Consider the following 27,381-nt stretch of genomic DNA (forward strand, 5'->3'; position numbering starts at 1 on the left):
TTGGCCATATGCTCAATAAGCAAGTGGAACAACTTGATAATGACGTACTGATGCTACACTTTGAAAATAGTGCCAAAAGGATAGGTTATGTATTTTGACATAGTAAAAACATAGGTCAAAACATGGTAAAAGTAGGGGAGATTAAACTTATAGCTCGTGCAATAGCTGGGACTCCAATGAACAAATGATTATAATACGAATGATGAATTACAGATGCTGGAGTTGCAGTGCATCAGTGGTGAAACAAGGTCACAATTTCTGGGTTCAGTGGGATGGACAGTGAGGTCTGGTAAGGGAGAGAGTGCGTGTAGGCTGAAGCAACAAGACCTGAGCAATGATTAATGTCCTGTATTACAAAAAAATGGGATGGACGGTTATGTTCTGGACAGTTTTTTTTTGTTGTTGTTGGTATTTTCCCTGACTGAAATGAAAAACACACAAGTAAACAGTCATTTTATCCCTCTGCTGTTTATTTTGATTTATTTGTTAGCGTTCAATGAGATGGATATTAAGGGATGTATTAGTCAATACGAATAATAGCTTTTCATTGTGTTTTAATGTAAGATTAAAGGGCAATGGCACCTAGAATTGTTTTTCCATCGTCCCTCTGTTATCGCTTATGCCCTGCAGTTATTGTAAAACAGCTCCCCTACAGGCTGATTGGAGAACTGCTGCAGGAATTCTCCCAGCTCATCCAGAGAGAGCTTCACCACCAAGTTGGCTTCGGTGTTCCTCGCCGTGGCTGCACCGCCCTCGATGGGTGTGCCATTGTTGTCCACACAGCAGTAGGCATTCCACAGGTAGTCTGGGATGTTGACACGCTTCACGTTGTTCTTGACAATCCAGTTGTCTGCGGAGGGAACGGCACCAACCAGCACAAAAGCTGTAGAGCACTTTTCCCGGAAAAGGTCAGTGAGCTGGGACTCGTGGATCCTCCAGGCGTTCTGGTTCAGTTTGGGGTTCTGAGGAACCACATTGGTCAGGGTGAAAGTGGCATTGCGGCTAGGGACTGCAAGAGAGAGGAATGGAAATAAATAAATGTATTATAAAGGTGGCTTGATAGGATACAGAGGGTGGGTTGAAAAGGGTGAGAGAGAGAAAAAGAGAGAAACATGTGTCTAGTAGCAAGTGGAATATTCCAATTTGAGCAGGTTTTAAAATATCAGCAAAGTCATTTTTCAGGTTTGGGTTAGATTGCTTTAAAATGTTGTCAGTTACCAAACACAGATCATATTGAATAGTTCTATTATTGAACATAAAAACCATGTAAATCTGAATGTTTTTGGAGTTTTTAACATTACACATATTGAACCTTACACTAAAAAATGGACACAACCACAAAAATGCGAGTTACACAAATGTTTCTTTTTTCTTTTGTCTCAGTGTAAATGTCTCAAGACATTTTCAACGCTAATAAAAGGCATTTTGCAGCTTCAGCTTTTACAGTTAAAATCAAATATCACATACAAAGACAGCACTGGCACACACTACAGAAGTACGGTGTATATCCTACAGAGCAGCATGTGGGATGTTGTTTTTTGTGTGTTATTGCTGTGGCTGTTAAAATCCATTAAATCAAAGGAGGACTTTGTTTTGAAATGCTCTATGTAAAATGTAAAAATATAGAACAAACTTTGCAGTTGGTAATCTAGTGAGGGCAAATGTTCTCTGGCATAACAGCGGCTCCATATCATGATTTAAGACTTTCAAGATTAGATTAGTGAGATTTCTCTGGCTCGAGCCTCCCATAGCTGCCCTAATTTTGATTTGACAATAGATACCACAGACTAATGCTGTTGTACCTGTTTTGTCTGTTTGTCTGTAACAACACCATCTATCTCACACTCCACCATTGCTTCTGTTCTCTGTTGTGCTTTGTGTTTATTATCTTTTCGTGTCTTTAACTCTGTAAGCGACATTGGGTCATTGAAAAGTGCTATATGAATAAAATGAAATATTATTTTTATTATTACAGACAACCAACTCACAAAACAACTGAAACCAGAAATTGTAATTAACCCCCCATTGCCCATCTGTAACAGATTGATTAAAAATGTTTGAACTTAAAGGTTTCATTAAGATTCAGTAGGCTTATATTTAGAGAGACAGAAAGTGACTGTAAAAAAAAAAAAATAAAGTATTTAATTTAAATACAAGTAAGAAAAGAGAGTAACTAATGATTAAGTCGTTAGTAATTCATGAGTTGTCAGTACAAACAAAGTTTATCAGGAACAACTCTCAGAAAAATACTACATACTGTCTAGTCTGCATATGACAGTTGTTGAGGAATTACTCATTAATGCTTCATTAGTCATCAAGTCATGACTGATTCACTCCTCTCTCAATCCATAACTCCCATTTTTTGTACCATACATATATCAAGTGTCACCATGTATTTTATTTGCATTACCAATGTGTTTTGAATACTTAAGTACATAAATACAGGCTCTTAAAATGTCTTTTACAAATGACATCTTACTGTTTTCTTTTCATGAAAATCTACATTACACAACACTCAGAAGTAATTAAATACATATCATATCCAGAAGTATAAAAAATATATGTAATTGAAAGACTGCCCATGTCTGACAGTAAAATAGGCTTCAAGCTGGTGACATTCTGCATTGGGGGTATCAGATGCAGACTGGGATTACTGAAAAAGCCTTGTACAGTTTATCAGTAGACAGGATTAGATTAGATTAGACAGGAATATATATATTCTTCTTTTTTTCTTTTGTTTTTTGAGGTTTCTACAACAGTTAATAAACAAACAACATTACTGTATGAATTTCACAGGACAAAGTGAAAGAATCCCAGATTTAAGCACTGATTTAAAGCAAAACTCCAACACTTTGTTTCACTGGGAAACTGAACATCAGCCCTGCTGAACTGACACCTTTATCTGGTGTCTACTGCCACCTACTGACCTCTCACCCTAAAAACCACCCATGCTCAACCTCCATTACCTGCATGGTGTCCGTTGGGGTTGAGGTGACCACGGTCGAAGCCAGAGTGTGTGTAGTCCTCATTCAGAGCCTGTTTCTCCCCCAGGTAGATTCCAGGGTGGTCTTTCCCAAGCCAGTAGCCGTCCTTCATCTCCGCTTGCCAGGCCATGTTCACCAGCTATAAGGCATATCAACAACTCTGATTTAGACATACAGAAGCTCTCACTTGGACAAACATAGGCATCCTCATACAATATATACCAAAAGAGATCAATCCATTGTGCAATATTAATATTGTGACCTGGTGACATCACATTATGTCTCCATGTCTCACGGTTGCATAATTTATGAATTGAGGCTAGTTTGGCACATAAGAAGTGATTCAACACAGCTTCTTTGTTATTGTTAGTGTTTCAGAAGAGGGGAATAAAATAAGAATTTCAATATGAGCCTCATATGTCTCCTTAAATATGCATTCCACACATGCTGATGATTTTGACCACTTCAATACTGTGGATGCACATGACACAGCGTGCATAAATGTGGCACCAACCTGAGGCTCAACAAACCACCTTTTCTCCCTGCCACCTCCATTGCTGGGCTGGAAATGATAGGCGGAGTAGACAGCGATACGATGGTTGGTGTCATACAGGGTGGCAAAGTGGAACCTGGTGGTGCAAAGATGAATTGCAGTGATTTGGAGGGTCAGAAGTGTTGCAATGGAAAATTGCACATTTAGCGCAGAACATAGAACTCTTTCAAAGGTCAGTAGGTAAATGAATGATAAAAACATTAAACAAGCTATGAATATATATGTATCTGCATGCTGTTTTCCTACATACCTGTTGACAAAGCGCTGACAGAGACGGGCTGCACCAGGAGTAGAAGCCCCCCACTCTGGCACCTTGTTTTTATAGAAGTACTTCAAGCACTCTGGCTCGTCCTGGAACAGATAACACAGACCTCTAAGTTAATCTCTTGTGCAATAACTACACGCTCACACATTTAACCTTCCTTGAATTCTTTGAGTAAACTGGATTTAGTTCACAAACCTCAAAACGATTCACAACATCTGCCTGAGCAGAGAAGAGGAGCGAGAGGAGAACGCACAAAGGTACCAAGGTTTGCATCCTGGAAGAACCCTCTAGTGTCAGGGATACTTAACTGTCCTGCAGCTTTGAATAGAACGGAACGTTAATTTGTGAATACATGTTTTATTCAACAAGACAGTGTGGGTATAAATAAGCCAGTAAATGTCTACTGTAACAGCTCAGGCCTGCACATGTAAGAGCATCAGTTTGTTTGCACTCTCCGTGTTTGTGTGTGTTTCCACTCACCTGCTGCCACTGTCCACCCAGAGCAGAAACTGGCTTTTATATGTGACTTCTCCTCACCTTTCACCTTGTTAGTCCTCTCCTTTTATCTGACCACCATGTGATGTTTGCGGGGGATGTGTTGTGGATGTAAATGACTAAGTGTGAGAGTGTTCAACATGGAAGAATGATGCAGAAAATGCCAATACTAGCACCACTAAGCTATGAGTCCCAGTGGAATAAGTTAAAGATAAATGATCCATCCCATGCATTAAGTCATTAACACTCCACTTAAGAACAACTTTGAGATACTTGTATTTAAGATTCTGTGTTTCCATTTTCTGCTACTTAATTATTTTAAATCCACCCCATTTATATTATAAATGTACCTTCATGCAACGGGAATTTATTTTCCATACATGTGGTTTTGTCCTTCTTCATGATTTGTGTCTATTAAACAATGTTATGACAATATGTTCACCTTGTAGTTCCATGTTAAGCTGATGAATAGTTAGAAAGAACTATAAGCTTCATATGTATTGAAATATTTATTTCATAATGTATATGTCATTTGTTAGTGGCTATATCAAATATTATAATATTTATTAAATATTGCAATACATATGAAATGTATATTATTATATATCATATTGTAATAATCTTATATATATATATATATCATATGTTATATAGATAGATAGCTTTTTAAAGACGTACCAGTATGTTATACTAATGTATTATAAAAAAAAAAAGTACATTCATTACATGTTGTAATTTGTTATCAAAACAAACAAAATGATAATGTACCGACTTGTACCGTGGACTCCTTCCATAAATTAAAAAGTATTAAATATTATATTATAAAATGTCAACATGCCTTGATCCATATTTATTGCTGCTACTAGTGCAGATTGAGATTAATCATTCAAAATATAATCAAATGCATAAATGATTATGTATTATAATAGGTTCAGATGAAGTGAAATAAGACTTGAAGGAGAATCAACAAGCTACCCATGAGTTCATAAAGTATTCAAAATGTGCCCTGCCGTCAAAAGCTGCAGCATTAATGAACACGTTAATAGATCATTTATCAGAATCAAATAATATAAAATAAAAGTATGTCAGAGTTCTTTTACTTTTGCAACTTTGAGTATATTTTGATGCTGATGCTTACTGTAAAATCACTTTTTATTTGCAGAGTTGACTACACTTCCACACCCCTGCTTTTAAAGCCTGCTGTGAAAGTCATTTCACATAAAACAGAATGAGATCAAGCACATTTCTAATACACTTATTTAATACTGTCTATTTTCAGCTACGGTCTAATGCCTTAGAAATAGGATCATTTTACACTGTTACAGTAAGTCAGACGGGGAGTTACAGCTTCTTGGTGAGATCATACATAGAAGCTCCATGTTCACTCCTGTTATTTGATATCAAGATCACCTCCTGAAATATTATAACATGTGCATTTGGCGGATTCACTCACAGCCTCTCACAGCCAGCTCTTGCTTAGGAAACTCTGCGTTATCTGTTCATGTGTTGCTTTTCCCACGATCGCAGCACGGGCTGTGTGCAAACCTCACATGTGGACTCCTCCCACGTCACAAGCTTACATTCACTTGACACAAAACTATTCTAAATGTGACAAAGTGAATGTCTACACTGACTTGCTCTATGTGTCCAGACGGGTCATGAGGTGATCTGGTTCAGCTGCAGAGCAGAATTCCTGGAGCTGAATCATGGTCAATAATATACTAGACTGAAGGCTTTTGGAGGCACTGTTTTGCAGTACGGCATCAGTTAGGAGACAACTGCTGTCAGATATTGCTCCTTCATCAGGGTGATATCTAAGGTTGTTCACAGTTCCCTTACATATAGTTCAGAGATTCGAAGCACACAGCAAAAATCATCTTTTTAATTTGTTTTTGTCTTTTTACAAAGTACAACATTTGGTCTTAGCTGGTATAGAAATGCACAACATATAGTACCAGGAACTTAATACAGAGAGTACCACAACCTTTTTGAAAAATAAATAAATAAATAAAAAATGTTTTAAAAATTAATTAGTACAAAGTGTGAATCTCTCAGACTGTGCAAGGTCAGTCTTATTGTATAGTTCAATGTCAGAATACTTATCCCTACCCTGTAAAACAGAGTTACCGTGTCAGTTTCTGTATAATTCCTTTTTTCAACAAAATCTGCCTTGACTAAATAGATCTTCTTTTTACTTTTACAGTGTATACAAATTTCATATAGTGCATGTTTGAGTTTTCTTTATGTAAATGGCTCATAAAGGAATACACAGTTTCAGTAATTACAGCTTTGATGTACATGCACTTTAATTAAAGCTTTCCTTTTCAGGCCACTTTTAACTTCTACTCCACTACATCTCAGAGGAGTCACTATACATATGACTCCTCTACGTCCTTTACAGATTAATATCTTTACAAAACAAAGCAAATGCTTACTCAAACATGAAACTATATTGTATATATTTTATATACAATATATATCTATAGCTGAAAAAAACATTTAAGTCAAGTGACAGATAAAGAAGAATGTTATCAGTTATTTCAGAAACTTTTTGTTTAGCCTCACTATTAGGTCTAGTTAGGTTTAGAAATTCCTGATTTGTTTGCGTGTTTTGACGTTTAAAAGACGTCCAAATTCTGGCAAAACGTGCCAAAGCACATTTGTTCATGCACAGTATAAATATTTGTTTTAAATGGAGACAGGATCAACTCAAATGCCCTAATATGAAAAGTGATTACTGCTGTTTGCTGCAAAACAAATTCATCCTTGCTATAATTCTGAAGTCTATGTTTAATCTTGCTGCACTGTGACGATAAGTTTTCTCTACAGGCATTAATTGGTTACAGTTTATTGTCAGTCAACCTGCAAAACCTTTTTAGATAAAAAACAAAAACAGCGGCCAACTGAATGTAGAATAATAAAGAGCTGGGATGAAGCCACAGAGGCTGGTGGATGCCAGAGACAACATAGACAACATTAGGGATAAGATGAAGAGTCTGAAGCGTTATTTAATCAGCCTTGTATTTTCCCATTACTCTGCTGACCTCCATTTTCCCCATTAACCAATCAGCGTAAATCTCACAATACATGGCTGCACGAGAGTACTACACGATGTTGTAACTGTGTTTGCTCGGGCTAATTGCTTTAATATTAAAGGGGGGAAAAAACCCAACACTGTGCTCATGTTTCCCATTTGGCTGTCTATCTGATTTCCAATTGATGAAAAAAAAAAAAAAAAAAAAAAGAATGGGCAAGAACCCCAAACATTTGATTCAAAAGATTTTTACATGCTGTTGTGGAAATTATGCAAATTCAAACCGCAGCAGTCCAAAAAATAAATGACAAATAAAATCACAGGGAAAGAAAGCATTGCAAATTTTGCAACACCACACTGCTTTAATATATGTATCTATTTTATCTAATTCTCTTGTCATTTAGTTTGTTTAGTTTTTTTTATGTGACTTCCTGTATTCACTTCACTGGTATTTGATTGATTGCACAGTCTAGGATGGTATTTTTGTCATGATTTGTTTTGGTAAAAGATGTCATTGCTACCGTCTGCCTCTAGGTTGCAGTGTTGAATCATGATTTCAAGTTCACACCTGACCTCAGCTTCTTCTTTTAGACACTATTGCACTGCAGATTACTCCAGTGTTCATCTACCTTGAAAATACTCATTCTGCAAACTGATGATCCAATCACTGATAGGCCTCGCAATCAACACTCAAAACTAGTAAATTACAGTTTTGTATCAATAGACAGCATCAAGGACATAAAACACCTTCAAAGTGACGATTGTGGCAGATAATCATTAAAGGTGACACTGGATGACAGGAGAACACAGTGAACTGCCTCCGTGATGGATTTTTTAGTAACGTCTTTAATGTTTTTGATTTGGCCCAGAAGTTAATTTGAGTGGACTGCATCTTTAATTGACTTGAATGGCGCTTTGTCACTTAAAAAGATCATAGGGAGTTGGGTTCCCCAGACACAGATTTAGTCTAATCCTTGACTCAAAGGCATCCTCAGCCGCTGTCTGTCAATGAGAGGGAACTGAGCGTAGTTCAACGGGAAAAAACCTACGTGTGAGAGACTATAGAGCACGATGCAAATTCACTGCTCAAAGCCACTCGTGAGCAATATTGTCTCTTTTGTGTCCAGGAAACCACAAGCTTTTATTTATATTGATCCTGGTCACTTGATTGATTAGCTAGTTAGACTGTTAATTTGTTGCTTTTGGCTCTCTGGTTATATAGATCCAATGTGGATAAGGAAGATTATTGTGATTGGTTGATTATGTTATGCAGAGAGCATTTTAATTAGACATGGATGTGGAATTCAGCATTAACCCTAAAGTGTTGTTTTAGGTCCTAATGAACATTGTTTTCACTTGATAGTTAACATCATTTTACAAGAACTGTTTATAAACTATACAGATAGAGATGATGATGCATTTCCATCTGCTATAACTCTGTGGTTGATGTTGCACCTTTCAGGTAGCAAAATTCTAAATAAACAACAGTCTGTTGGACTTAAATGCCAACTGTACATTTCAGTGTCTCTAAAAGATTTCTGTGAAAAAAAAGGATATAAACTGGTTTATATAACATATACAATCTAATATTTCATGGTAACACAACATTTTATGGTTAATGAATCTTTAGTTAATACTTATTTCACTGCTGACAAACAATGAGATGTTTCAGAGTTAGAGATTTGGTTAGTGGGAAGTGTTAAGTTGGAACTGATGTTTAAAATACTTTGTAAATGGTTAAAAAATACTATAAGACCATTATAATGCTGCACCAGATATATATAAGTCTATAAGCCTTTTACAATGGCTTGGAAATTGGTTTATTAAGCATTCCATTGTTTGGTAACAGTAAACGAACCTCTAAATAATTTCTTACATTTAAAATGAATATCATATACAATATTTATCTTTGTTTGTATTGTGCTAAATGTCCAAATTATATTGTCCATAATGAATTTCCCATGGGGACAGTAAACAACATGTTTTCTTCATCAAGTATGAATGTACCATTTCTTCATGGTGGTTATTATAAAGTGTCAGACAGTTTGTTAGACTTCATTGACTTATATGTCAGGTAAGAAAAACTGTACTTTTATTCACACACAAAAAAATGGGCAAACATAAGATAAATGTATTTGTTAAACATACAAGATAAAATATTTCCTTAGACACCTTATATGGCTGTGGATCAGCAGTACAGCCAGTGTCTTGTTATCGGAAGGTTACAGGTTTGATTCCCCTGATCTGCATGTTGAAGTGTCCTTATACTGAACCCCAAACTGCTCCTGATGTGCTGGCAGCCACCACCATCAGTGTGTGAATTACTGTGAGTTGCTTTGGACAAAAGTGTCTGCTAAATGTTGTCAATGTAACAATACTATAATATTTATGGGCTTTTTCCTTTTTTACGTTTATCAAATATGCAAACCCAGTTTTTTCTGCAAAGTTATACCATTACATTCTACATGTTGAATTTTTAATATTGTCAGGAATGAAAGTTAAAAAACAAATGTCATTACTGGTTTAAACACACAGGTTTCTGTTATTATTTTTCCAAGTATAGGAACGGTGCCTGTGGGCAAACAAACAACAAGGAAGTAAAGCCAGTGTCTATGAAAACACAGGGGCTGTCGAGTAAGTGTCTCGTTTTTGGACTTTATACATCAGATTTTCACTGCAAAATGTAAAAAGTGGCCAACCAGGCACAGTTTTAAGATTCCCTATGACTAAATGAAATGTATTGCTGTATCTTGGCCTTCACGTTATCGTTGCGGTGGCAGCAGGTTGGAGGGGCTGGGTGGAAACATTGAAGGAGTTCTTGTACAGTCTGACTGCAGTGCTGCTGAGGAGGCAAAAAGGTGAGACTGCATCTTTCCACACACTTACCTCTCTGTCTGCTCCAAGGACAGATGGCCAGACACACATCTCAGCCCAGACAGAGGAGGGAAAGAGAGGAATTCAATCACACACCACAGAGCACCCCCACCTACCCCCCTCACCCCATCCCCATTTCCAAATATCCCCCCACCGCACACACACACTCCTCCCCCACTCTCCCTTTATCATTTTCTTCATTCTCCTTTTTTCATCTTTTTAAGTCGCTTCATTTCAGATGCATTCATACATTTCCAATATCTTTATGTATGAGTCTGTCTCCCACCCTCCCTCCTCCTCCTCGCTTCCCCTTGTCCACCCCTTCCCTCCTCCTCCTCTCTCTCTCCCTCTTTCTTTCTCTTCCTCCTGTCCTCACCTCTTCCAACACTTCCCTCCTTCGTTCTTCCTTCCTCCTTCCCTATCTTCCTCCCTTCTTCCCTCCCTCCATCCCATTACTGTAATCCATCACTCTTCCATCAGCCACCATGCAAACAGGCCTCCTGGTTACCATAGCAACCACCTCCGGCCCGGCAGTGCGCAGCCCCTCTCTGATTGGCTGGCAGGGCCGAGGCAGTCTCAGTCTGTCTGGGAGATGTGGTAATTGGCTGGGAAGTCATACACACATACATGTACAAACACACACATACACACAAACACGCACGCATCCACGCACACACACACACACACACACACACACACACACACACACACACACACACACACTACATACACATTGTACAGTATTTCCACAATGACATACAGTATTCACAATCCTCACACATGCACACAAACACACACATATACACACACTAGTGCTTACTCTGGGCCTAAATAAATATACATACACATATTCTATTGGGTATTGAATGGAGAAAACACAGACACACACACACACACACACATGCACACACACACACACACATTGCATAAACATCCTCAGAGATATGAAAGGGAGACTGGGGTCAGAGTAATGAAGCTCATAAGAAGACGGGGGCTCTAGGCTGTGTGTGCATACTTTACAATATGTGTGTGAGAGTGCATGTTTGTGTGCACGCATGTCTGTGTGTGTGCGCGCACATGTGTGTGTGTGTGTGTGTGTGTGTGGCACCCAGGCGTTTGTGTGTGGGTTTCTGTATGCACAGGATGGCGGGGGTTGGGGGTGCTGTGCAGGATTTTGGATAAGGTTGGCGCTCTGCCAAAGGATGGATGGAGGAGTTTTTTTTTTTTTTTTTTCAGAGCATATTGTTAAAAATACCTATATTCCCCCAAGGAACCAAGCGTGCACTGGTTTTCGGTTTTCTTGCTCCTGGAAGGAAGCAGGTAAGGGGAAAAAATGGAATTGTTGATCAGCTTGACTTCACCCTGCTGCTGCTGCTCAGCCAGGTCTGGCCAACACAGCAGCTATGATGAATGTCTCATCTCCAGGAATACATCACAAATAGCAAAACTGTACCTGCCCTGAATAGCAAAGTGTCTTCTCTTCTGCGGTGTTGTTGGGAAACAATTGCACACAATGGGGCTCTTTTGTCCTCCAGTCCTAGTTTTGCAGGCCAGCTACTGCAAAACAATGCTTTCCTGCAATATCTTGACAATTCATAGCCAATTTGTTCCCTTTTCAAACACTTGAAAAGGTCAGAATATTTTTGGAGTGCTATGCAAAATAGGAAAAATAAATAAATAAAGGGGGGAAAAAAAGGTTTCGAGTGAATGTGTTTTAGCCACAAAGTGTATTTTAAATTGGAAATGATAATGAGTTATTGAGGTTTTAAAAGCTGACTTTGAACACGCTGCTTTGATAGATTGCTATCTGCCCAATGAAAGGGAGGAAAAGATTGCTGCTGTTGGCCTTAGCTCCGAGCCTGGAAGTAAAACTGGTGGTGAGGGAGGAACTGTGTGGGCTGGAAAGTCCTTCCCACCTGAGAAAAAAAAAATGGTTAAACTGACTAGTAAGCTGGCCTAGTTGGCAACAATACAGACGAGCAGACGAGCAGACAGACTGACTGACTACTGTCCAAAAACACACAAATGTTCGGTGATTTATATTGCAGGAACTAGAGCAAATAAATGCACACACACAACCAAACACTCGCACACACACACACACACACACACACACACACACACACACACACACACACAAAATGTCAACACAAAGGTAGGGGTCGTTTTTCAATCTCATCTTTTTAATGGAAAAAAATGAGTCGAGGGAAGAGAGAAAAAACTGGGCAAATTGAGAAAGTCGGATGAATTCACAGAGAATGACTGACAGCAGTGATGACAGCGATGCGGTCACAGTCCACATTTCAAAGCATTCCCAGGTACCAGACAGAGAAAGAGAGCGAGAGAGAGAGAGACGGGGGGGAAGAAAGGGGGAGGGAGCTGGGAGGGGGTTAAAAAAATGTCCAAGAAGATTTCATCTTCCTCTCAAGGTAAAAAATACAAATTAAAAACTCATCTTTATCCAGTGTTGTTTACAACAGACAATCACGTTGAAAAAATGTCAAGATTCCAAATAAAAAGTGCACCCGCACTCACACACATACGTACTTACAATTAGTTTCTTATTTTTGGGAAATGAAAAAAAGTGCAAGCAAGATCACAGAACTACAATTTACAAGAGAGGCCTCGAGTGGCCAAAAGTCTCAACCCTCTGACCGAGCCACCCCGACAGCTTAAAATGGTTGGAGATGGGGGTAATTGGCATCAGCTTGTTTGACCCCGCCCACCTCAGTCATCCCCGCCACCTTGGTTTGTCCATTTGTACAAAGGGAAGGCTCAAGTTTCATTAAATAATCACACGGATACCCCTCCAAAAAACCCAACATGGCTTCCCCACAATCCCCAGATAGTACAATCAGAATTGGTTTGACTCCGCCATGCTTATCCTATTAAGTGCCAGGAAAGCTCCAAATGCAAAAAAAAAAGGCTTTTCAGTCACCATCGTCCATCGACCACACAAACACGTCCATCAGATTCAGTCTAATGCTCATCATCAAATGATTTGCACTCAAACACATTCCAAATCTAGATGTTCGCTCTCATGGGTTAATGGAAATAAAAACATTTTGATTGGATACTACTGCTTTTGTTGACAAAGATAACACTTAACGCACAGTAGGATGAAACAGCATTCATCTTTATCCAAGTGCCCCACGTGAAATGTGTACACTCAAGTCCACTATCGTAATCTGTACTCGATATTACAGTCCTCTTGCAGTGCTGTGCCATCCAAGTGGTTCCTCTGAGGTTGAGTTTGCTGTTTTCTGACCTTCCAGTTATCATAAGTGGTTACACACACACACACACACACGCGCACACACACTCACACGCAGACATAAACACACTTGGAGAGCAAACGCAGCCCCGCTGTGCAGAATGTGAAAAGACACCAATTACAAGGAAACCAACAGGAAATGAACGCAAGTTAAGGTTGTTTCTCGTCATTCTAAAAAAGCAACACTGACAATATCAAAATATGAAATTGGAAACATTTCAGGTGTCATTCATGCATCAGTGGAGTTACATTGAATCTGGGTGGGGGGGGGTGGCAGCACAGTATTTGTCTTTCTGTATCAGATGGCAAACACAATTACAGTGCAGGTACATTCTCACAAGCCATCTGATCCTGCCAGTTTCCTTTTAGAGACGTGATGCAGCATCAAAAATGAGATGGTCATTAGAACCGAATCCAACTGTATTTGACCTGTTTCATATTTTGAAATGTATACAAGAATATGAAATACTGTATGAAATGGCAATTTGATGCCCTTAATTTAATCCCCTATTTACAGCTTTTGTCTCCAGGCTAACAGCTCACAGATGACGTCTCATTCCTCTTTACTACAACATCCCCCTACAGTGGCCGTCTTGGAATGTGCCCCACTAAAGTTGAAAAGTCCAGTGGTTGAAAATAGCATTGTGGGCCTGTGGGTTCAAAGGAAAAGGAGATTTCTCTCAGTGCAAGCTCAGAAGACTGCATGCTGGCTGGCTGGTTTGATTAATCCCATTATGAAAAACTCGGCCTTACAGTAACATTTCAGCCTGGTCCTCAAGTGCTGATTTATCAGACTGTCTTTTAACATGCAGAGCAAGACTGGCAGGTAGCAGAACAACATCTTCTCTTACCAATGTTTCACTCTCATTGAACAGCTGGCCTCGTGTTTTGCAGGACACAAAGGTGATAAAAACAACTTGTTTCACTTAGTGAGAGACAGCTGGCAAGATAGCAAGCTAATTCAGCCTGCCACTTGACTTTAGCTTGAACACCAATAACTCGAGACTTCCCTTTTACCTTTACTTTACCCTTTGGTACCCTAGTCAAGTGTGCACACGTTAGCCAGTGCCAAACAGAAGCAGCATACTAAGCCTTATTTTGGATCACTGTAGAAGGGCTCAAGGAAAAGTAGTTGTTGCCTCAGCAAAGAGGGATAGCAGTAAACACAAAAAAGTATGACAGTTCAGATTTCAATATAAAGTGGAGAAGGGATTAAGCTACAGGAGTGGTTTAGTGTCTGCAAAAAGCCACTGTTCAAGGCAAAAAGTCTCAAGTGTTTGATCCTAAAAGGACATATTTGGGTTGAGTATTGCTTTAAGCTAGTGACAAAGAGCTTAGCGTCTCTGCAAACATAAAATCAATGACCCTCGACACACTCAGTGAGTTGCAGTGATATTTATCCAAGAGTTGTTCTCCTACATATTTTGTAGCCAAGTCAGAATGGTAAGGGAAGAGGATCAACTCACGTAAGAAGTGTCACGTTTAGGAATAGATTAAAGACAGATGTTACTCTGTGGTTTTTTGTAATACGAACGGCATTACATTTGCTGAGGAGCTCATGACTTTTGACCAGAGCTCAATGATTAGTAAATGGACTGGATGAATTCACATTTTTAGCAAAGCACTCATTTAAAAAATGAAGCTGGAAGATGTTAGCTTTCCTCAAAGTTAAAGGGTAACACCACCAATTTTACACATTTAAGTCAGTAAGTAAAGGACTTGTGGAGTACAAAAGCATATGTGAAAAGTGAAAGTAGTATAAAACCTTTTGTGGCTCCAGAGGAAGCTGCATATCATCTGATAAATTGAGTCCAGTGATGTCACTCGGTGGCTAAGTTGCATTGTGGGTAAATCCAGGTTTAGCAATGCTGTCCATTAGTCTGGATCACGTTCATCTTAAAAACAACTGATCAAATATCAATGATACAGGAGATCTAAAGATAGCGCTTTTTTATTCCACATGTTTTTTCTCCCTTTTTAAAGCCTGGTGCTCACATTACCCACAATGTAGCTGAGCCACTGTGAGACATCACCGGAGGCACATTGGAGCCACAAAAGGCTTTGTACTACCCTTTTTACATATGCAGCAGTACTCCACAAGACCTGTAAACACAAGTTAATGTATAAAAAATGGTGGAAGTGCCCTTTAAAAATGAGAGTAGGGGAAACAGCCAGCCTGGCTCTATCCAAGGGCAACAAAGCTCAGTTACTCACACATTTTATCAAAATTAACAAAATACAAAGAGTCAAAATACGAGTTGTGGTATTATGATGGATTGTGGGGATATTTTTTGGCTGGGCACAGTGAGTCCTTTCCTAGGATGGTGATGGAATATCACATGTGTTCATCTAATCATACCAAACAAATGTCAAACCCAAGAAGATTATGGTTAGGGTAAGGAGCTGAGGCTCCATGTGATTGGATATTTCATTAGCCATCCAAGGAAAAAGGAAATATCGCATGTCTATCCCCATATAATCATAACTTTTTAATGCTGAATTTTGTATTCATTTCCCACAATGTCAAACTGTGTCTCGCACACTTGTTGGCCCTGATTTAGAACTCCACTGCCAAGACTTGACACTTGTGACTTGCAAAACACTTGCTTTGTCCCACCTCTGTAAAAATGCCGATCTTTCTAACATTCACATTACCTTCGTGCTACTCAAATACTCACACGTACCAACAGGCGTGGAGCTGGCTACAGTTACTGTAGTGCTCAGATAAACTCACACAAACAGACACACAGGCACGCACAGTTTAAAACACACCCAGTTTGGCCAAAATAGTTCATATCACAAACACGTTATTGCGAATTAAGTGTGCTTTCTTTTCAAATTCAATCAAAAGTCTTTAAAAACAATTGAAATAACAACATGCAAATGAATAAAAACACAAATAAAAAAGGAACCATAAAAAAGAAGGTTTTTTAGAAGATCTGCATTGTCCACACATCAATCCTACATTCTTGACACACAGATAATACACACCCAGCACCAGGAGTGTTTCAGTCTCGCATTGGCTTCACAGTCATCGTTTGATAGAAGGAAAGGGCGGGTAAAGGTCAGGTAAAGGATTTGTGAGAGACGCTAAGCCTAAATTGTCATTTTTAAATACATTGTTTGATCAGAGACAGCTGATTAGAGAAAAATCCATCTCTCTCTCATCCGAGGATCACGTCCGAACACTAAAGCCCTCAGTGTCCATCCCAAAATGCATCATTAATTTGTGGAAACCCCATGCAAGGAGAGAGGACACAGTGAAGTCAAAGATGGTCCGAGATCCTGACCAGATACTCTTCGTTTCGCTGGCGAGGGGACTTTTCAACAGTGTGTAGATAGAGACTCAGTCTGAATTCTGTACAATTCATTCCCCCTTGAAACTGCACGGACAAATAATGGAGCAGAGTTCAACATCTCAGCTCTGCCGTACACGGTAAAGGACGGAGGGAGTAAATGACATTTTGGTTAGGTGTATATTTCACAGTTGGCTAACACTGAAACACACTGCTCCATGGTTATCAGGGTCTTCCATGCCCTGTCCTCGGCCTTACACCTATCCATCTTATTAATTCTCACTCTCACTACTTGACTGAGTTGCAGCTGAAGATCATTAGGGCTCTTCCGAGAGCCCTTAAGAGGGTTCCTGCGGAGTAGTATGCCTCTGAAGTGCCCTTGGCAGGCTGGAGTGTGTGTCTCGCTAGCAAACTTATTGCCAGCTGATGAATTCCTCTGTTGAGACGGAGCAGGAAGGAGGTGGGGTGGGTGTCAGGTCAAGTACATCAGGGAATGCGCGTGACACAAAAAAGACGGAGGTTGGCTCGCCGCTGGACAGATGTCATGAATGGGTGCAGCGCCGCGGGTGCTGTGTGCTCAGTCGTGTCAAAGGTCACTGGGACGGATTGTAGAGGAAGCGGTGGCGAGTGGGTCAGAGGAGGAGGGGGGCAGCTGAGGCACAGAGAGGGGTGACGGAGAGGTGGTTAGGGAGAGGATGAAGGGCCGAGAGGATGAGGCACAGCCTTGCAGATTAAGTGAGGGTGATGTAGGCTGAGGCCTTCTCCTTCAGTTGTCTCAGACACAGATGACAGCTCCAGCTCCCTGTACAACACACACACACACACACACACACACACACAGATCAGAAGTTCAATCACCACTATTGTAAAGCCCTGTGGATTAATCCATCAATTTAGACAGAGCGTTAAGTAATACTGTAAATTAAAGCTCCATGTTAAAACACCACATGCTGTGCCTGTGGCGTGCAGATGCAGGGGATTTGACAACTAGTTTGGTTTGGATTTGAGCGTGGGATTTGTGACATTAATTAAACATCAACTTGCGACGCATGTTAAAATGCAACCTTTACACTTCAAAGTCCATGCAGGCCTGGACGCTTGATGCCTAAAGGTGTCCTGTGAGCACTTAATACGGCACAGCATGTGTAAAAATATATGTTTACCCTCTGTGCGAGAGCTCAGTCAGGTCTAGTCTTGAGGGTAGATCTAAAATAACTGACTGCTGCTGAATTTTAAAAAGTGTTGCATGTGTGGGCAGAGCATGACACTGTTAGTGAGTGTTGAACACAAGTGGTGCCGCTACTGTATGTTCAGACAAGTGACACTTTTGCCATGGAAACAGATTATCTCCTATCTCTCTACTACTCATTACCATGACAACTCCATCAAACATCCTGAGGCAGCCATCTTATGCGTAGTCGGCAAACGACTGTTTAATTTGAATATGCTCCGTTTCTGTGCCCAGATCATTTCAGCCTAGTTCATTTAGATTAAATATGAGAAGAGATGCAGATTTGTAAGGACTCCTGGTTGTCTCAGGTAAAACTACCTAAGCGTCAGCGCAGGGATAGTTGATTGTTTTGACTGCAGGTTTCAATCTTCTCACTGTGACTGTGTCCCCACCTACAGTACAGACAGTTACATAATTCTGTCCAAACAACCCAAAAAAATGTTCTCAGATGAGTTTGCTTTAGGCTGTGCATTCCGACCACACACTGCGAATTCAGGAGTCCTTGACATGAGCACTTTCGAACGTATGTCTCTCGATCGCAATGCTCGTATGCCTCTCATTGTTATTACGTACCCTCCGGTGGTTCAGACATGGGAGGGCTCAGACAGTACATGTGGTAGCCTCTGTCGCAATCATCACAGAACAACAGCTGGTCCTGGAACAGAGGAGAATATTCACATAGACAGATGTTATTACGTGGGGACAGATTTGAAGATCAAAGCTGAGGACACAAGAGCATTAACTGCACATGAATAGCACTTGACGATATAAATATGTATAAGTATAAAGCAACTGGCTGAGGTGTGATATGCATGCTCCTATTTTTAAATCAAAAATCGAGTAATCTATTCAAAACATGTGGGCTTTTATTTTGGTGGGCTGTGCACAAATAGAATCAACAACCTCCTGACATAGGAAGACTTTTATATTCTCCTCAATAAAAAAAACCCAACAATAACCTGCACCGTGGCTTTACTATCTGCACTGCAGCTTGTGTGATTGCAAGTACCTGCTTACTCCTCATGAATAAGAAAACATAATTTATTCCGGGTTGACATTTGTGAATCTTTGAAATTTTTCAGGGATTTAAATGTTTCATCCCAATAAGACTAACTTGTCCACAGTGGTTATAAATCATCCATCAACCGGAGGGATCAAACTTTCATGAAAGCGACCCAGTGAATCTGAACTAGCTCATGGATACCGATTCAAAAGTGGGTTCCTTTAAGGATATGTACCTTACTCTAGACTTACTTACCTAAATTCAGATAATAAGTTGTAAGGTTTTTCGAATATTATGTACTTCAGTATGTAAGTACAGTGTGTGTGTGTATGTGTGTGTGCAGCCACATGTGTTTAGAGTTCACATGTAGTATAAAGTGAAATCCTACGTCGTTCTCAGAGGTGCCACACAGACTGCAGGACTTGCACTCGATGCACTGCCAGCGATAAGTCCTCACCGCAGCCGTCATGTTCACTGTGAACTGCAGGCAGGACGGGTGGCCTGGGTGCACACACACAAACACACACACACACACACACACACACACACACACACACACATGCACACACACACACACACACACACACGTAAGCACACGTAAGCGCACACAAGCACACGCCCACACAGCATTTTCCACCGACGCTTCCTGTATTTTGAGGACAGTCATCCATCATCTACTTTTCTATCTATCCATTACTCTGTTTGCTTCACACGGGTGATTAATTTCGATTTGAAGGGGAATTCAACAGTTGTCTGTAATGTGAACGTAACATATGAACATTACCTCAGATTGCTATACTTTTGGATGGCATTTCGCCTGTGTTTACTTTAAAAGAGACATATTATGACAGACTCACAGTTTCAGAGCTTGTGCACTCCTGGACTGCTCAGGTGACTTCTGAAGCTCAAAAATTTGTGAATTTTAAAATGCACTGCATTATCAAAAAGGGCCTCTAATGGCACATGCTGAAGAACAGGCTGACCGACTTCAAACATGGAAGCTATGTGTTTTGCCATGTTGTACTTGCTTCACTGTAAATTTTGTAGGTCAGCTTGATGAATTGGGCGTTAGCGTGTTGCTCAGCTAATATCGCTGCTCCCAGCCTTTGGCGATATTGGACTCATGTTGTCATACTAAAAGACAATCAAAAGAAACCGTGTGAATGTTTAGCCTCATTTGAAGCCATCCATGTTTTTTTGTGTTTTGAAGCACTAGCTCAGCTAGCATTAGCTTTGTTGATATACAGAGCTCCTTTTGCTCTTGGTTCCTCGCTGGCATGTGCATGTTTGTTGCTGCTGTGTGTAAATTTACTTGAAAGACAATAAGATGATGATATAGGTATGTGTGGAAAATAAACTGCCCAATTTAATTAGCTTGGCAACTGTGTGTAACTTTGATTAGCACCCAGCAGCTAGCTTGCTAACACCAAACACAGACTGTTACAAAGCTATAACTTTAATGGCCTGCTGCGCAGTGAGCCTGAGGCAAATACGGATCATAATTCTTCCGCGGTGGTGAAGCTCTGGGTTCAGAGGTTGTTCTTCAGTTTATATTCACAGCACAAGTGTCACTCACTGGAAGCTAAAAAGACCAGCAGAATTAACTGCAGACACGATAAGCATTGCAGGCTCAGGCCTTTGTGAGCTGACCAATAAGAGCAGACTGGGTTTTTTTCTGGAAGGGCACCTTAAAGAGATAGGAGCTAAAACAGAGCATTCAAGGCGGAGGGTAGATAAAGAATGGACAGAATGAAAAATCTGAGGGTTTTTTGAACATAAGAGCATGTAAACGTATTCTTGTCCTAACCCAAAATGAAATTATGAACCTGAAGATTAGCATAATATGTCCCCTTTAAGTATCACGCTTTGCAAAAATAAAGTTACATCAGTGTAGAAAACAATCTACCATAGGTTTCTTTGATTGCATATTGAAAATTACAAAGATGTTCAGTAAATGTGCTAACAAATTCCCAAGCAACAACAATTTTGCAGGTGTAACAGGAAAATAAGCTGTCCTTTTCCACTGCAGTCCACAGTTAAAATGTACTCAATCTCTCTTCTTACCCTATCATTATAGGCTTTTTTCCTCGGTACTTGCTGTTACATGATCATGACAATGGAAATATTGTTATGTCATCCTCATTTCCTGACCTTCATTTGTCTTCTTTGTGGGTGGTTATAAAGAGGAGGACCATACCAATGTTTTGCATGCTGCAGCCCATTCACTACAAATCACGTCCATCTTTTTAGTTCCGTTTTTTTTTATTTTTCAGATGAAAAGGAACATGAGGGGGAAATATATATATAGTACAGTACATGCAATCAAGTGATAAATACACAAATTCTGCACCTTATACACTGCAATCTCTGCATGTATACAGTACATATTACCAGAATATACAAACACATCCTGTACCAAATCAAAGGGACTTGATGGGAAAAATTAATACAACCATATTTTAAAACAATCATACTTGAACTCTACTCCAACAAAACTGACTGTTGGCCATTCATAACCAAAATACATACTGAAGGAGACCATTCTCTCACAAACTCATCTAGGGTCCTTATAACACATGAGACAGGCTCTCAAAAGAAGAAATAGACAGCGGTTTCCATTATCACAATTGTAAAGTAGGTTGTTGTACAACAAGCCAGGATTGAAAGGCGTGCAGCAGACAGGATTAGAAACAATTTTGTGTTTTTTTGGCCAGACAAAAAGGTCACATCAAGATTACATTTTATTGAATCCATTCATATTTTAATGCATTTGTAATGCATTATTGCCTTTGTTTGACATCAGTGAAAATCAATGGACATGACCACATAAAAAAATAAGTGCCAGACTGAGTGTGAAAGTTTATCATGGAAACATAACCGAGTGTTTTTTTCACTTCTGGAATACTGAAGTGATTGATTCATTGTATTTATTGCATGTTCTTAGAGATATATGCAGTTTGCATTGCACATTTAAGTCTTAAATAGTACTCAATGTGATTTATGACACCTATTTTATATTCTTGGTATTATAGAAAAGTTTACAGAATCCAAAATCCTGCTCCCAACTATGTTCAAAGATTTATCATTCATAATAAAATGATTATAATGTATATAGATTAGCACTTTTTATTGGGAGTTTGTTGATGCTTTCAAAATAAGGTTTCACAGTGGATTTAAATTCCTGCCACTCTTACACCTCTCAAGCAGCAACAGAAGTGCGTTCGAGGAGTGAGACATCGTTCTTGCCAGAAGATTTTAGCACATTTTTCAAAGCATGTCACAATGTTTAAGAAGTTTTAATGTGTTTGCTAACTTTCAGGCAGCCAAGAGTTTCGACTCCTTTCCACACAGAAGAAAAATCAACTTGTATAGAGCTACTTATACATCATGATACATCACAGAGAAGTTCATGTACATTTTTTATCGTGTCTATGCTACTGCTGAATAGTAGTGCAGCGTAGACTTCTCCATTTAGCCTGCACTGACAACTGCTAGAAAAAGATGACTTACAAAAAAAAAAGCCTGCATGAATTTTATCTTTATGTTAGGTGGCCTTTAAGGACAATTACTTGTCCACAGATACTGTGAGGTGATGCTCCCTCGTTAGCTAACATTGGTGATGTAGAATTATGTCTGTTACCTCAGTACTTCGATATGTATTTAGATTTGTATTGCATTTTAGAGAATCTCCAATCACGTTTATGCTTTTGCTGAACGTGTTTTGTCCTTCAGGGCCACAGCAGTTTTAAAGAGATTCTATGTTGGTTTAGTTTCCAGCTGCTGCAAATTGGTTTTCGAACTGTGGTGAAAAATGTAAACCAGTGGCTGCCTGGAAGGTAAGAGAAATACCTTAGAAATGTAAAACATGACAGCAAAAGGCTATTAATAAGATCAAGTATGTTGTACATGATTTGTAGTAGGCGAAAACAAAAAAACACTGGTATGGTCCATCCATTTCAAGCGTAACAGCAATCAAAATGTGCATTTATTCATATAGTAAATACCAAATCTGTACTCAGCAAATGACACATTTCAATGTGCATCAACAGAGGACCGCCTTCCTCGTGCCAATCATCCCCTTCAGCGGAGCCCTACCTGAGCGTCCACAGTCCGCACAGGAGATAAGGTCTTCGGGACAGCCAGTCTTCTTTGAGCCTCCAAGGCAGAAGTCGCAGTAGCCGTTGGCGATCACTGAGCCGTCTGGTGCTTTCTTGGCTAAAGGAAGGAAAAGAAAATAAAATCAGTTAAGGACGTGTGGGACTTCAGTTTGCTCCTGTCTGGACAAGAGGGGTGTGATCTCTTAAGTCGCTGTTATGAATTGTTGCCCCAGAGTGAAGGAGCTGCATCAATCTCTAGATAGTGGCGAGGGAAAGACTGTGAAAGTCAAATCAGCAGAGCGGCCACCACCAATGTGTGATTAGACGGAGAATACACCGTCGTCCAACAGAGTGTTGTACTGACAGACAGTGATTAGAGGTAAAACATTGAGGTGTAGAACAAAGAAGAAGAAAGAAGATCTGTAAGTCAGTCCCTGTTGCCAGACTGTGCAGCATCCCACAAGGGTGTCTCTCACTCTCTCTCTCTCCCTCTCCATCTGTTTGCTTTTGTTAAAAACAAGCAGCGGTGCAGGCCTGTGCTGGAGCCTGGGACTCACCAAACCCCTGCTCGCCCAGGAAGTGGGAGCGGGGGAGAGGAGGTGGGGGGAGGGACGCCCACCGGGAGCGCCCGGGGTCCAGTAAATATTATCAGGAGTGGAGGAGGTGGAAGAAGAAGAGGAGGAAGTGAAGAAAGACGGGAGAAGTATGAGTGAGCGGGCAAGTGTGTGTGCGTGGGGAGGTTGCCGGGACAGACCTGCCATCATGCTGAGCGCAGAGAGGCGAGCGCTCCATGTGAAGCCGTTTCATAATGATTATTAACAAGAGAGAAATTCCCCCAGCCTGTCTGAGTGCTGCGTATATCTGTGTGTGTGTGTGTGTGTGTGTGTGTGTGTGTATTTTTCTGTCTGTCTGACTGTCTGCCTGCCTGCCTGTCTGCCTCCTGCCTGACTTACTGCTGTTGATTGCATAATCACTTTAATGGAAGCAATCACATAACCACTGCAGACTATTCTGTATGTGCGCCTTCTTCTCTAAGACGTAATGCACTGGACGGGTCCTTCACTATGACTCACCAAGCAGGACAGAGCAACAGTGAATACAATAGAGTGGATTGCACAGGTGCACGCTCGCACCCATACATATACAGGCACGCACTGAAAAGTCTGCAGAGACACAAGATAAGCACACACAGGCACGCAAGACAGACAGTGCTGTAGGTGTTACTGTGCGCGTGTTCACCAGAGAGATGGGGAGAGGTCATTAATCCATCCATTTCAGGGTGGAGTCATGTTTGGCCGGAAGGGGAGGGAGAGGGGGGGAGTAGAGGGTGAATTTGATGGAAAAGAGGGTGAGAAGGGAAGGAGGAGTGAGAGAGATTGGGTTTCTACTCCACAGGGTCTGGCTTTAATCCTCCGAGAAATAAAATAATAATAATAAAAAAAAAAAAAACTCTCTGATCAGGATGAGAGACCGACAGACAGACAGACAGGCAGGCAGACAGACAGACAGACAGAGATACAGACGGAGAACAGGGGAGGGGAGGGAAATGATAAGCTGTGCTACTGCCAAATTCAACAGGAATACGCTGGGCAAAAAAAAAAAAACACAAGCAAGAGGCTGTCAACTATAATGTGAGAGGAAGCACAGGACTTTACTGCTGGGCTGTGTGCTTTTACATGCGGTGCAGTGATAATAACAAGGTAGAGACCTTGCTCTATCAGATGTAGTAAGTGATCAACCGTCAATAGAAAATGATACTTAATATATACTGATTACCAGGATGTACACAGGGATTTCCAGTGCTAAAGATTTACTGGAAGATATAAAATAAAGGTGGATATACTGAACTGAGGAGGTTCTACAGTGGGTCTAGTACCTGATATTCACAACGTAGTATTTCAACACAGATGGCTCCGTGGTCATAATTCTCAATAATGTCTTTTGCCAGTGATAATATTATGAGAACCTGCTGGTGTCAGCTTTTTCAAAGAGATGAGAGTTTTATTAGAGGAAAAAAATTACCTGCACATCATCAGGTATATGTGCCGGCGAGGGTTAGGCCGACACAGTATATCCCGGCCTATTTTTTTCCCCCCTTTATTAAAAATCATCAAAAAGTCATTGCGGCGTCTTTAATATCTTGCAGCCGAAACCATATGATGATACTGAATCCTGCACAAGTGCGTCAGCGGAAGAGAAGTAGTAGTTGCTGTAAGTAGGCCATGCATGTAAATTGGTCAAAATGAGCAAAATTCATCATTATTACCAATAAATTCAGCTCCATCTTAATGTACATTTTGTATCTAAAATACATCACTATGAATCCAGAACATCTCACAATGTAGAGCCTTTAATGTTCCACAATAACGCCAGAGGTCTGTGATGTTTAACATTGGCGCTGCGGTGCTTCGAGTTAAACGCGAGCATCAGCATGACAAGATGCTCACAATGACAATGCCACCATCACCATTGCGTTCATGAGTGTCAGTAATCATCACTTCTAAGATGAAATGTGCATTGTTTAGAGCCCTGAAACACTTGGTGAATAAAACATGGTTTTCATGTTATAGACAATGGATACCTTAACTTTTTGCCTTGGAAGGCTGTAAATGAAATATTTCGGTGGGCCATGGGCAGAAATCAAATTCCTACTGTTTTGTACTGAATTGTTCCCTTAACTGAATGCCACTTGGCCCTCCATGCTCAGATTGTGACTAATAATTACAAGTTGGGGACCCTACACATTAAAAGAGCATTTTTTACCTCCTACACAATAAAACAACACATTTTTGCCAAACTGAACATTCTGGCAGGCCAGCTTTGGCTCATGGGCCCCACTTTGGACAGCCCTGCTATAGCCACTACTCTTTCCTTGTGTTTTGCAAATACTCTCACAATAATGCAATGTATCATATTTTATAGACGTCTTAAGTTCAGTCATGCTGCTCTGCAGCTGTCAGTGATGACACTAAATTGGTACTGGACAAAATACAGATCCCCTGAAGATATAAGAGCAGTCTGCTTGGATCAATAATGTGTTTCTGATATGATTTTTCCACCAAAAATGAATGAATAAATAATTTCCTCATTAAAATCCCTGAATAAGATATAAATTTCTTCCTGCCTCATTAAAAATGTATGAATATACAAATTTTCTTAATTGTGGGAGTTTTACTACTGGACACAAGATGTCTCCTGTTTGCGTGTACATGCGCTGAAGACTTTACATTTCTACATCACACTTGAATGAACAAATAGGACCAGGATCCATTAAAATTATTTTTCGATGTCACAAATCATGCTCATAAGCTTGCCTCTTAAGATCAGATTTTCAATGAGCCCAGACAAAATTTACAGTTTCAGCAATAAATGTGGAAACAGCCCTCCGGTGTCAAACTCTGCACACATCGTCCTACACAGTGAAGCTCAAATATTCAGGCGCAAGAGGTAAAAATATATATTGTTGACTGGAGGGGGACTTAACCAATGCTTTTTTTTTTCTCAACATCGCTCCATCCGATTGGCTGGGACATTTTACCACCTAGCAAAAACGCAGACATCATGGTTATGCTGAAAGAAAAGTCAGCGCATCACAAAGTCAAAGTCAAAGAGACACGGCAAAGCTCCCATTTGGGAATCATGAACATCTGTACAATATTTGCTGGCGATCCATCCAGCAGTTGTTGAGATATTTCAGCCTGGCAGACAATGCCGTCCCCAGAGCCTCTCCATAGCATGGCTGAAGAGTACAGCGTTGAACCACATGTGCAAACATGTGCGGGAGTCCAGCTCCATATGAACGGATGACGGTAAATAAAGAGCAGAACGACACAGTATGAGAATACAGTAAACAGTATAAGTGTATTTACTTTTTTAAGAACAACACAGCCAGATGTTTACTGAGTGCAGCAGAAGGACGTGGAAAGCTGTGGAGACGTATGTATCGTACAGGCCTGGAGCCAATGCAAACACGTTTTTCTCCTCTTGTTCTGGTCAAATAAATTGCTTTTATCTTTGCTGCTTTTATTTGGTTGTCTCGCGGCTGCTGATTGGGCCTCACAATCCCTGGTGGGATAAACTAGATAGGCACACATGTGGATAGCCACGCACAGATTCGGGCTACAATTTGTGTGTGTGTGCGCGTGCTACTCATATGTGTGTGCGCGTGCGTCTCTGTTTGCCTTTGTATCCGTGCCTGTGTGCACGTGTGTGCATACTCGGAGGCCCCAGAGAGTGAATCAGCAGGTCCTGACGCATGTGAGTGAGCCGGGGCTG

General features: G+C 40.3%; 2 protein-coding genes across 7 annotated transcripts in view; both read right to left on the reverse strand.

The window, feature by feature from the left end:
• Window positions 1-452: 452 nt before the first annotated feature.
• On the reverse strand, window positions 453-4,301 carry si:dkey-243k1.3 (endonuclease domain-containing 1 protein-like). The gene is made up of 6 exons (XM_037079327.1): window positions 4,283-4,301; window positions 3,998-4,120; window positions 3,788-3,888; window positions 3,499-3,613; window positions 2,967-3,123; window positions 453-1,009 (listed from the first exon to the last, which is right to left on the reverse strand). The coding sequence occupies exons 2-6, from the start codon at window positions 4,073-4,075 to the stop codon at window positions 618-620; spliced, it is 843 nt and encodes a 280-aa protein (XP_036935222.1). The 5' UTR covers window positions 4,076-4,120; window positions 4,283-4,301; the 3' UTR covers window positions 453-617.
• An 11,543-nt stretch (window positions 4,302-15,844) lies between these two features.
• dpf1 (D4, zinc and double PHD fingers family 1) overlaps window positions 15,845-27,381 on the reverse strand; it is a 43,871-nt gene continuing 32,334 nt past the window's right edge. For 5 of the 6 annotated variants that reach the window (XM_037074152.1, XM_037074114.1, XM_037074141.1 and 2 more), the window contains exons 9-12: window positions 23,105-23,224; window positions 19,398-19,510; window positions 18,580-18,661; window positions 15,845-17,577 (exon numbers count right to left, since the gene is read on the reverse strand). In XM_037074152.1, coding sequence (XP_036930047.1) covers window positions 17,507-17,577; window positions 18,580-18,661; window positions 19,398-19,510; window positions 23,105-23,224 — 386 coding nt within the window. In that variant the 3' untranslated portion in view covers window positions 15,845-17,506. The remainder of the gene's footprint in view (window positions 17,578-18,579; window positions 18,662-19,397; window positions 19,511-23,104; window positions 23,225-27,381) is intronic. The other variant, XR_005070629.1, reaches the window with a different exon arrangement.

Source organism: Acanthopagrus latus, chromosome 2 (assembly GCF_904848185.1).
Source record: "Acanthopagrus latus isolate v.2019 chromosome 2, fAcaLat1.1, whole genome shotgun sequence".
Lineage (NCBI taxonomy): Eukaryota > Metazoa > Chordata > Actinopteri > Spariformes > Sparidae > Acanthopagrus > Acanthopagrus latus.